The sequence below is a fragment of the Camelina sativa genome, chromosome 4, assembly GCF_030686135.1.
Source record: "Camelina sativa cultivar CO46 ecotype springtype chromosome 4, ASM3068613v1".
Taxonomy (NCBI): Eukaryota; Viridiplantae; Streptophyta; class Magnoliopsida; order Brassicales; family Brassicaceae; genus Camelina; species Camelina sativa.
This window is the reverse complement of record NC_141883.1, coordinates 3220298-3232772: the sequence shown is the minus strand read 5'-3', so window position 1 is coordinate 3232772 and position 12475 is coordinate 3220298. Positions and strand designations below refer to the sequence as shown.

Here is a 12475-nt window from a genome sequence, read left to right as displayed (position 1 = left end):
TTCGTTCAAATAATATTTGATACTCTATATGTTTTACTTTTTTTTTTTTTTTTTTTTTTTTTTTGAATTTTCATATGTTTTACTTTCAAGAACAATAGAACGAAATATATATTTTTATTTTAGTAACTTGTGGGCTTTTTGAAAGTCTTAACGGGTCGATAACTTGTACTAATCGTTTAGGCCGAAATATGTTTTTTGAGTAAAGAGCATTCTAGTCGAATGTCCATATACTATTTGTGAAATTTTTATGCATAACGCATTGGGAGACTGGTTTTTAAAAGTTCTTTGGTATTGAACCTTTAGCAACGACAATATTATCCTGGCGTGGCTATTAGAACATTTTGATTTGCAAGTTACTTAAAGTTCAAGCTAAAGAAATGTTTGGTCTATATTTTATGGACATTCGTGGAAAACATGTTTGGCTGATTTTATGGGGGCAGATGAAGATTCGTGGATTATATATAGCCATCATGATTCATGCATATTTTACTTTATAAATACGTTAGTGGAAATAATATATATTATATGGAAAACAATATGATTAGTACGTGGTTTGGATATTGACAGTTCAACTATATATATATACTTTTTAACATTATAAAAAGTTAATTGTAGAAAGGAATCTGACTTTTGGGTTTTTAATACATATATAATTAATATGAAATATATGTATAGTTGCATGCCATCTGAAATTTATGGCGACAAAGTTTGCTTTGAGTGTTATTATTGCACCTGTGTATTTTAGTGTCTTTTGTGAACAAAAATAACTCTCGATATTTGGATAGAACATCGAAGGTTTACTTGAAATATCTACATGACTAGAAAATTAATTTTACCTGAAATCCAAAATGACATTATTATGTTCATGTCCATGTGCAGACCTACACGTTTTACCAAGATTGTTGTGACCATCAATAATTCTACAACTGTAGTGGAAAAAATACCTGAACCTGCATATCTTCAATATCTTTTTCTCTTTAACACGCTCTTTGTGTCTAACAAATGTTAAGATTCAAAAGCAGATATTTTCCTTTTCTTTTTTTTTTTTCAGCCAGACGATTACATAATGAAAATAGAAATTAAAGAAATTTGTATTTAAATTGGTAATTATTTCGCCCGAGTCCTAGCCAAGTAGAAGGAGCCAATGATATAAACTTTTTATGGATTTTAAACTGTTATATACAATTATATTTTATATTTAGGTTTTTTGGGACATAAAGCTGATGTGGATCGAACAGATGTGTATATATCTTTAAAGATCCTTCAGTCACGTTCACGTACTCCCTAAGCCAATTATAGTTGAGCCATCGGATCACGTACGGTTTTCTTAAATTAAATGGTTCTCTAACTAATCGAATTCTATTTTTTGGTAATCCGAAAAAGCCATATAAGTTTTACATTTAAATATTAATTAGTATTCTTGATATGCATCTTAATCAACGAGTTAATTTAGTCAAATTTGGTCGACAGGACTAATATCCGGAGAGGCGGAGAACAATTTTTTCTTTTAGTGTTTAGTGCTCGGTGGGTTCAAAAGTTGTTGAGATTTGATGTTTATATGAAAATAGCTGGAAATAGAAACAAAAGCTTGGAAATATTGGTGGGCCAATTACGAAATTTCTTGATTATTTTGCTTCATTCGTTACTCTACCATCCATATTGAGTGAGTCTACCATTCCATATTGATATTATCATGCAATACATTGATATGATAGAAAAAAACAAGATAACCAAATATATAGATTTATTTATCTTTATTAGAAGACCACAAGATAGCTCTCTCAAAATCAAGGAAACCCTAAATGTAGACGTCACAACAAATTAGAGTTCCCGTTATTTCAATTTTCATTGAAGAGGAAGAAATGTAAAACCTTATAGCAATGTCGTTGATGACTCGTTTCTATGAAGACAAGAAGTGGCGTGAAGTGAGCCTTATAGGGATCCCATTAAATTTAAAGAAACTTGATTGGATGATATATCTAATCTACATTCATTTTTTTTTGGAACAATTTATCGGAACCACATTGTTTTTCTAAGACCCCAAACAGATGGTAATTAACCAGTAAAATCAGTAACTACGTGTATGTATTTTAATATTTGCTAACCATACAGAAACATGCGACCTGCATGGCCCCTACTTCTACGAACTTCTCTTTCAACTATATCCTAAACATGCGAACACACCATTCTTTATTTTCATCTTCTTCTTATTTTGTTTATATATTACTTTGCTATCGTGTTTTAATGTTTTATATATTCATAGAGGAAGGTATTAGGAAGTAACATGCGACCTGCGTGGCCCTCTTTTTACGCATTCTAAGAACACAAACATCTTCTCCTTTCTTTATTCCATTAATTTTGTCATTAGTAAGAATATTTTTATGATTTAGTATTAATTTTTCAAACTCAATCGGCACACAGTGTTTTGTAAATTTTAGTTGTTTAGTCTTGCAAGCATGAAAACATTTGAATGTTTAACTAAACAAAGGGATGTACTTGATTGTAATTGTTTAGAAACTCAAAGGCCTAAAGTTGATTGTAATTTTCCTTGATTGTAATTGTCCTTGATTATAATTGTTCCGACCGATAAGCTCAAAGGTCTAAAAGCATTTAAAAACCAATCTTTAACCAGTGAATTCATGTAAGGCACGTAGTGAAGCATAAGTCTAGTACAATATATATGAATTAATGTTCGATTACATTGGTACCGAAAAGGCGAAAACTGATGTCTAGGTTAATTTTTTTTTTTTTTTTGTTAATTAACCTGCATCATGTACGTACGTGCATGTCATGTGTTTCTTTTTGTGATAAAAGTGAATACACGTGGCGAGCTATGATGTAACAAAGGAACGCCATTGATTCTCATTGGTTAGAAACTAATTCACGCCAGCCTCTGATGAGGTTCCTTATAATAGACTCATGTCACTTTGTTCCTCTAACAAACTAAACTAGCTAATCTCTTTCCTTCGTTTCTGTTTGCTCCTAAAACACACATTTTACACATCTTAGAGATATGTCGATCTCCGGAGCTGTGCTTAGTGGGTTGGGTTCTTCTTCGTTCTTGATCAACGGAAGCAAGAGAAGCAGCGTTGGCGGTGGAGCTATGAGAGCTGGCCGGAAGAATGTGATCACTGCACCTCAGCGCAAGAAGTCGTGGGTCCCGACGGCCGTAAAAGGTTCTAGCAACTCCAATAACGATCCCAAATGGCTTGATAATGCCTCGTAAGTCTATGCATGTCTTTGAACATACTTGAGATCGTACGATCATCGACATATATAGATATGTTTGTTTTCTTGTGGAAAAGTTTATTCTTAATTCTCATGATATTGGTTGGGTATATGACTATGAAATATAACACCTAAATTTGATATCAATTAAACTTTTAAAACTAAGTAATTAAAGGATATAATTACTTGTTTTTAAGCTTAATTAATATATATATATATATATATGAACTTGTTAACACAAGTTACACAATATAGAGATAAAAATATATATCGAAAAGCCAATGTTAAAAAAAACAAAAATTCATTTTGTTTCTTGTAATAATTTGGAGTAATTGTCTCTCTCTCTCTCTCTCACACACACACACAAATAATAGAGAGAAAGTTTCGGAGTACGTGAAGGAGAAGGGAAGTGAAATGGGACAAGTGTCTGCTGAAAAGGGACAAGAACTTCAAAATCATATGGAGAGAGCAAAAGACTACATTTTCGGGAAAGCTGGTGAAGCGATGGACGCAGTGGCTGAAAATGCAAAGAGAGCTTCGGAGTATGTGACGGATAAAGGCAAAGAGACGAAGGAGGAAGCTGCTTCAATGACGGAGAACGCCAAAGACTTTATCGTTGAAAAAGCAGGTGACGTGAAAGATTCAGCGACGGATATAAAAAATAAAACGGCTAAGTACGTCGGAGATAAAGCATGAGAGGCTAAAGAAGCAATATTGCCTCCAAAAACTGATGTATAGATTAATGTGTTGGTAATTAAATTACATGTGCTCATATTTCGAGCCCTAATTAAACATACTGAGGCAATGTAGAAATTACTAGATATGTTTTTTTTGTGATTATAACTGTTATTAACAAAAGGATTAAAAGAGCGGTTAACTATTCCGTTTATTCGGATGAAACTCTTTACTTCTAATATATTTACATAAGGTAAAGAGTATAAATTTATATTTCTATATTTATGAAATCTATATTTCTACATAAGATCATCTAGATTTGATCTAATTCAACCATGAACACTTTCTCAGAGAAGTAGAAACACTAACCTTGATCCATTAATATTGCTTTCTAATTCAACCACCGCAATATTGTTTTCTCTATGCTTGATGATGGATCCAAGTCTTCAATAATTGATTTTCTCTTCCCTTACTCCTTATTGTTTTTACTTGATTTTTGATGAAGAAGATCAATAATCTCTTTTCTGGTGTTTGTTTGGTTTGGTAGTGTTTCTCACGTTATGAGAACACAACCGTTGCAGTAAGAATTCAACAGCCACACATATATATACATGTATATACCGTCATCTTTTAAAGAGTTGTACTGGTTCATAATAGCACCATTTAATAATGCATAGACTTAACATATACACGTATATATATTACTTATGTAATATAATTAAGAGAAGGGAAAAGGGTTATCAATACACCCAAATTCTAATACATTAATCGAACCCGATTCATCATGGTGTTGTCTTTAATATTAGAATCTATAATATTAAATATAAACTTGAACTTTATTATTAAACTGTAAAATACATAGACCACATAGAATATAAAATATTATTACATTGAGGTATAAGACAATGCATGGTCATATATATAAAGAGGGTAAAAGAAACGTAAAAATAATTCAACTTTGATATAGTGTAAACGTTTTTCACCTTTATAAGACAACGGTCATATAATGTGTTACCAACTATATTATTATAAAGTGTTATTCGAATATTATTTTTACAAGCAATATTTTTTTTGTAATTAACATTATGTCAATACTTCATTTTTTGTAAAAGTATACCTTTCAGTCTCTTTCATACGGTTTGAAATAAATTCAACTCAAGAGTGAACATCCATAAAGAGACTTCAATTTCCTACGTGCCATACAAAGACCAACAAATAAAACTTGATATAGAAAATTGTTTGATACTATTTGGCTTAGGGTTTGTATCGAAATACAGTATTTGTCTACAGTGTCACATTGAAGACTTCGAACCAAAATATTTCTTTATTTCTTTTGTAAAATTTGGTCTATTCAACTAAATTAAATAACAAATTAACAATGCTTGATATTTAATTAAAATAAAATCATATATGTTGATATGTTTTGAATCTGATCATACATTGTTTGCGGTAGCATGGGTTCACGCTTAGGTTTCCAACTTATGTTTTCTATTTAAGGTTCAAGGCTATGGTTAAATAATTAGAATCATACTCATATTTTTGTCTTCCCTTTGCCTATTGTATTTTGGGCAATATACTTCCCCTAATAATATATTTTTTTGTTTGATGCATGTGAATATAACTGACACACCGTCGGTGAACCACACTAAATGTGTTTTGTTCTTTTGCTTTTTAGTGTTGTTTATTCATTTTTAGGTTGTACCACAACAGTAATAACGATATCTATATATACATATTTATTATTCATTTTACGTTTTAGGTTTAGTCTATTTTAAGAAGATAATTTTTCTAACATACCACTTTTATGTTATGAAAATCAAATTTAATTTTCTTAAGATTTAATTTCTTAAAAATACGAAATTTGTTTTAAAGGGGTTATGGGAGATGTGGAACCATAATTTTATTTACATGATTAGGACTCGTGGAAAGTTTAACCCTTTCCAACTTGTTCTGTATTATATTTTTAAAGGTTGTTCTAGATTATATTATTTCAAAGATATGTATTATATAAAAAGTTTTGAAAGACCAATATTAGGTATAATATAGAGAAGGTATAATTGTAGAAAGAAGAAGAGAATGAGCAACGAAGAGCCACATGCGGCCGGCACGGTCCCTCCCTCCTTATGCGCATTTCTATTTGCCCCCAAAACATTTGACCTTCGAAAACGCATGCTTTTCCCCTTCTTTATTATTTCTTTTATCATTTTATATTTCATTATGTTGTTTTAAAATAGAAATATAATCACTAATCAAACCCAACCAGAGTTTTTGTAATGTAAATTGTTATCTTAATTATTTTATGTTTTTATCCAGCATGTCAACGAGGTACGGTTTTTGTGCGGCGTGATTCTGTTATCTCACACTGGTAAGAAATTATGAAAAATTCACCAAAATCAATGGGAATTTTTTTAGCATGACATGTGATACATTTTTCCTAAGATTGTGGTCCTTGTCAAGTGCATAAGTGTTCATGTTCTTTACATTCTAAACATCCAAAATTTTTGGAGTGTATTAATGCATGACAATATGACATATTCGGCCAATTGATCAAGAAAATTTGGAAAAGGAGTTCAAAAAGAAATTATTTATGTACAGAAAATTATAATACAACCCATTTAACTTGATTTTTACACTTTTTAATTGGGTTACGATTTCTAAGATATATTTTTCAAATATATTAAATATCATCAACTTTGAATTACCAAACAATCCATGTATTGTTTTCAAATTCTACCACCAAAATCATAAAATTCCAAAGATACTACCATAAACTTCAGATTTCTGAACTTTTTCTCAAATTTTTTATTGGATCTATTGGATTATTGTTACTACATTTTTTTTTAAAATATATATTTTTGTTAATTTGGGTATTGCATAACTAGTTTGGTTTGGCTTGACACTACCATATCTTTATCCACTACAAGAAAACATGCAATTTACGACTGCACTTATAGTCGTTTAGTAGTCGCTAATTCATATACTACGACTACATTACGACTAATCACTGTTGTCGTAAAACGTTAGTCGGTAAGAAACTCAGTCATAAATTAGTCGGTAAATAGCGACTCCTTTACGACTAATCCACGTAGTCGTAATGTTGTCGTAAATTTTTATGACTGTTTAGTGACGATGTTACGATTAATAAAAATGTGAGCAATAGTAGTGTACGTGTAGTCGTAAAGTAGTCGGTAACCATTTACGACTATTTGATGACAGTTTAATGATTAATGCGATGTGAAGGAGATTAGTTTGAGAATAGTTGTGATTTAGTCGTTAAATGTAGCGACTATGTGATGACTATTTGACGACTGTGTTGCGATTATTTGACGACTGTGTTGCGACTATGTAAAACCAGATTTAATGACTATTTGAAGACTATAGGGATTAAAAACAAGAATCTTTTCTTTTTTTTTGTTTTGTTTATAATTCGAATTTATAATAAAAGAAAGCCCTAATATTTGCATTTTTAATAACCAAAAGAGCAATAATTAACCATAATTGTAATAAGTACACCACATTAGCAATAACAAAAGAGAGAACCATATTTAAAACAACCAAAAGAGAGAACCAGAATGATCAATCCTAAAACTATGATTCTCTTAAGTGACAAGGAACAACACATCATCCCAAATTTTCAAGTTCATTAGAGTAAGAAATAGAGAGAGATAAGTAGCCTAAGAATTAACCTAAGGAGGAGATGCTCTTTATGTTGGAGGGTCGATGGATGGATCACTTGATTCAGACTCATGGAATTCGACAAAGGCCGGATCAAGTTTGTGCATGAACTTTTCCAAGTGCTATATTTTCTTCTGTTGCTCAACCACAACTTTGGAATGTTCTGCTTCACGAGCAGCAATCTCAGCATCACGTTTTGTATTATAGGAAACTTGTTCTTCAATGATACGATGAGCTTCCTTCATTTGCTCTTGCAATGCTACAAACGATGACGACTGTCCTTGTTGATGATAGTTGTTGCTATTGAGAAGATCCTGAAGATGATCCTTGAGGCTTCCGAGCCCAAAAATATTACCTCGTGAATCCTTCTCAGTGGACTGAGAAAAGAAAAGGTGAAACTGTAAATAGAGAATATGAAAGTTAAAGACTCTTTAAATATAGATTGTGAGAAATGTAACTTTACCTGAAGAAAGATGGTCGTATAATCTTCTGCTGTGAGCTCCTGAACTCGTGCACCACAAAACAGACATTTATCTTCCTTTTCGTCATCTTTACAAAATATCATACAATTGTTAATACAAACATCAATTGTATGATATACATCAATTGTATGATATGGGAGGCCTAAATTGCGCATCAATTTTTCTGTCTCATAATGTGAACCAGTAGCCTGGTTTCCTTCTGGTAAATAATCAGTCAACATTTCACAAACCGAATCCACTAACTTTTCACTCATATTATAATCTGTCTTATTTTGCATGACTCTAGCAGCTAGGGATAATTGTGAGTGACCTTCATGACAACCATCATATAATGGATTTTTTGCACCTTCTAAAAAGTCGTAGAATTTCTTGGAATGGTTAAGTATCGGTTCCTCTACATTCTGATAACTACCATCTTGATGATAATTATCATCTAAACTTATGTTATAACAAAATGCATCATTCACCATATCCACATATCTATCTCCTACCACATTACCCACTTCTTCATTCCCACTTATAAACGTCGGATCTACATAACTCGTTCCTATGCCCATATTAATTTCTTCCCCATGTTTATACCAAACATAATATTCTGGCATAAACCCATAGCAAAAAAGATGATTCCAAATTCACTACAACAAATTTGGGTTTTGGTAGTAGTTCTTTGTAGCACTAATTCAGTAATTGCTACTAAAAGTGCCAAAATAGATTGTGAGCTCTATTGTAGCATTGGATTAGTGCTGGGGAAAATTTTCAATAAGCGGGAACCTAAAAATCACTACAATAGCTGAAAAATCATTTGGAGGCAAAACACTTAGCCAAAACTTTGTTTTTTCCGCCACTCTCTCTCACTCGGACTAAACACTTAAAAAAACATTTGGCAAAAAAAAAAAATCTCATTTTCTCAGAAAATCGATTCCCATCCTCCATCGCCTCTCAACCTCCGTCGCCACCACCACGGAGACAACAACACACCAACAAACCTTTGTCGCCTTTCGAACACCGATGACAGAGTGAAAACAAAACCACCGATGTCGCTTCTGCTTCCCTCCGATTCAGATTCTGGATCTGAGACTGATTCCGATGACTTCTTACAGGGCCTCCACGCCTTCTTCTTCCCTTCTCTCTCACGGTTCTCTCTCTCTCTCTTCTCAAGGAAACAAAGTTAGAGTCTTTTTTTTTTATCTCGGTGGTGATTCTGTGAAATGGAAGCTTCGTGTGTACCTTTCTTTTTTTCATCTTGGTGATTCGGTTCTAGGGTTAAATACTTAGCCTTTAATAGTTCCTCTAGGTGAATGTTTCTCCTTTGACATTTTTCTGAATCTTATTCAACGGATTTAAGTCCTACTACTTTTTGCTTTTTATGCCTTCATTGTTGTGTGGATTCTTATGTTTGAATTATTATTGATTTTGTTTGTATGGTATACAGAGGCTGGAGCTGGAGAAGAAAAGGTAGGCTTGTTTTTGTTGTTTTTACTCATATTAGTACCTTAGCTAGGATTAGTATTTGTACAAGGTTCTGCTGGGTTTTAGATGAAGAGTATGAATGTTAAAAGTCTGAATCTTTCTACATTTAATTGGGGCTGATTTGTGCAGTTTGTTATGTTTCTTCTTTAGCAATGTGTCTATTGCAGTTGACAACTCGCTAAGCCCAGCTCACACCCTCATTCAAGGGAGTGACAGAACAGACGTAACCTTCTCAAGGTACTTACTACTGATGAAAATACTGCTCCGCCATGTAAATGTTTTGTACAACTCTCTACCTTTTCCATCTATGTTGTTTAACTGTGTTCTTACAAATATTTTTTGGGTGGAGGAAGTTGCTACAATGGGGACTGTAAGTCCTTAATTATTGTGGTGAGACTAAGTTTCTCGATAAACTGGAGATGGTGAGGATTAATGGCTGCAAGAAAGGTAACTAACTTCTCTCAATCCGGTGTGATGTTCTTCTATCAGCACTTTTTTTAGAACTCTAAAGTCATCAAGACATGTATAGTTTTTGTCTTGTATGTTTTATTACGTCATTTTTCTTCTACAGAGATTGAGATTAATTTGATAGTTGAATTCTAATGTTTGCAGGTGACTCTTCCAATATGATAGGAAGCCAAGTAGCCACCCTCGATGTATCAAGATCTTGGTTTCGGACTATATACCAAGTGTTCCCATCTGTTGGAGCTTGTTGAAGAATAATAAATCCTCAATTGCTGATTTTGATCCAAGGTAAAAAAGTGCTTTTATTTTTTTAAAGTTAAGATATTTAGGTGAAGTTAGTTTTTTTTCTGGGATCTCATTGTAGATTGTTAGGTCTGCTAATTCGCATATTACCAATTCAGTGACTCTTGGTTCCAAATTCGTTTTGGTGGTCATAGTCTTCTTTAGTTATGGTTTGGTTCTAAGCGAGTAAGAATCACTTTCCAATCTTCTCTGTTTTCTCTCTTGTGGTTATGTACCTCTTCACATCTGGAGTTTAGTTAGCTTTGTAGGAATCTGTACTCACATATGAATTCATTTGGCATTTGTTTTCACAGCTATTGATCGATAAGGGGGCCTGTTTTAGCTGCCATGAATTTATTATGCTGACACTCTTTTATTCTTCCACTTACAGTTACTATAAGGTGATCTGCTGATGGTATGAGTGGAGATCTACTAGGACTGCTTCGGTTTCTTTATTACTTGGTTTGGTGAAGAAATGTACTTGCCTTCTTTTTCTTTATGACTTGGTGATTCAAGCATTTGTATCTTTTGGGTATTTGATAGAATGATTTTATGTAAAATGTATGTTTTATAAATTTAATGTAATATTTATTTTATTTATGAATCAATTTGCAATTTATATTTTATGCACTATAGGTTTCAAATAATTGAAATATAGAACATAATAATATACATTACAGCAGCATTATCAAAATGAACAAAACAATAGTTTACAGCACGAAATGTTTGCTATAAAAACAAACATAATAGCACGAACTAAGCGCTAGTTAATAATATTAAATAGCGGAGTATTACCGCTATAATAGGTCAATTTATCATAGCGCGTAAAAATTGCTATGGTAGGAGGGGGGTCTACTATAGCTCCTCATTATACAACGTTTTCAAATGCGCTACGAAAGCCCTTTAGTAGCATTTTCCGTGTACTAATAATGTCCATATTTCTTGTAGTGATTGTACCCCCGGAAGACGCCTACCGTTTTTGCACTTATCACAAGGGCAGTGAAACTTACCACCATTATTTTGTGCTAAACGTTGGCTATTTGCAAAAGCCATGAACTCCTCTACCCTGGTGATGAACTCTTCCGTGAAATTTCCCGTCACTTCATCAAGCCTCTTATACATCCACTCATGAAAATGACTATAATTAGAACTTCTCGCCATTATTAAAGACCTCTCACTCTCGTTTTTTTTTTCTCTCGATTTTTTTTTCTCACTCTCGATTTTTTTTCTTACTCTCGATTTTTTTTTCTTATTAATGCTCTTGCTTGTGGTGTGAATGAAATAAGAAACGAAGGTGTGGTATATATAGAGGTTTTTGGCGACTACTTACCGACTATTTAGCGACCGTGATGTGACTCAAACTAACAGTCGCAAAAAAACAAAGCTTACCAACCCCACAAAAAAACAATTTGGCCGACATGTTTACGACTCGCCTCATTAGTCGGTCAGTAGTCGCCAAATTGCCGACTAACAGATGTAGTCGTATGGTAGTCGCCAAATTAACGACTCGCCGCAGTAGTCCCCATGTAGTCGCCAAATTAGCTACTCTTAAGTGATGATATTACTTTCTTGTCTTTCAGTCGTAAAGTCGTCGCTAATTAACGACTATTGAACCAACTACTCAATTCAGTTGGTAAAAAACGACTAACTTACGACTAATAATGAGCAGTTGTAAATTTGCGGTTACGCAGTCGGTATATAGTCACTAAATTTGGCGACTGCGTGTTTAGTCGCCAATCGTAGTCGTAAATGTCCTGTTTTCTTGTAGTAATTTACATAATAATTGCATTTATCTTTTCTGATGTCAATTGGTGTATTTTGAACTAGTTTAGTTGTCATTTATATAAATATATCCAATTAATCTCCATATATAAATTTATGTATATATATATATATATTATGTATTGATGAGTCAAAAACTTCATCAATTTAGCCAAAGATTGTATGCAAAAGTCAATATTCAACCAAATTCATAAATAAAAAAAATCTCCAAAACCGGAGATAAATTGATAATATTGTCTATAATCCCCTACCATTTTCAGAAAAGAAAAATCTCCAAAACCGGAGATAAATACTGAAATGTAATTGACTACCCAAAAAAAAAGAAAAACTAAACCGGTATGATAATCCTGTAAAAAAAGAAAAAAAAACAAGGGCGGCTACTAACGTGCGCATCGGGTATTTATTTATGAGAGAGT

At 32.8% G+C, this 12475-nt stretch overlaps 1 protein-coding gene across 1 annotated transcript; it reads left to right on the top strand.

The window, feature by feature from the left end:
- Window positions 1–2903: 2903 nt before the first annotated feature.
- On the top strand, window positions 2904–4128 carry LOC104779695 (protein COLD-REGULATED 15B, chloroplastic-like). Its single transcript, XM_010504094.2, has 2 exons — window positions 2904–3222; window positions 3603–4128. The coding sequence occupies exons 1-2, from the start codon at window positions 3014–3016 to the stop codon at window positions 3922–3924; spliced, it is 531 nt and encodes a 176-aa protein (XP_010502396.2). The 5' UTR covers window positions 2904–3013; the 3' UTR covers window positions 3925–4128.
- The last annotated feature ends 8347 nt before the right edge of the window (window positions 4129–12475 follow it).

Excerpts from the sequence above, each read along its gene's own strand:
- LOC104779695 (XM_010504094.2), top strand. The coding sequence starts at position 3,014 with ATGTCGATCTCCGGAGCTGTGCTTAGTGGGTTGGGTTCTTCTTCGTTC. Across the intron at positions 3,223-3,602 it reads AAATGGCTTGATAATGCCTC|AGAGAAAGTTTCGGAGTACG; the intron begins GTAAGTCTATGC and ends CACAAATAATAG.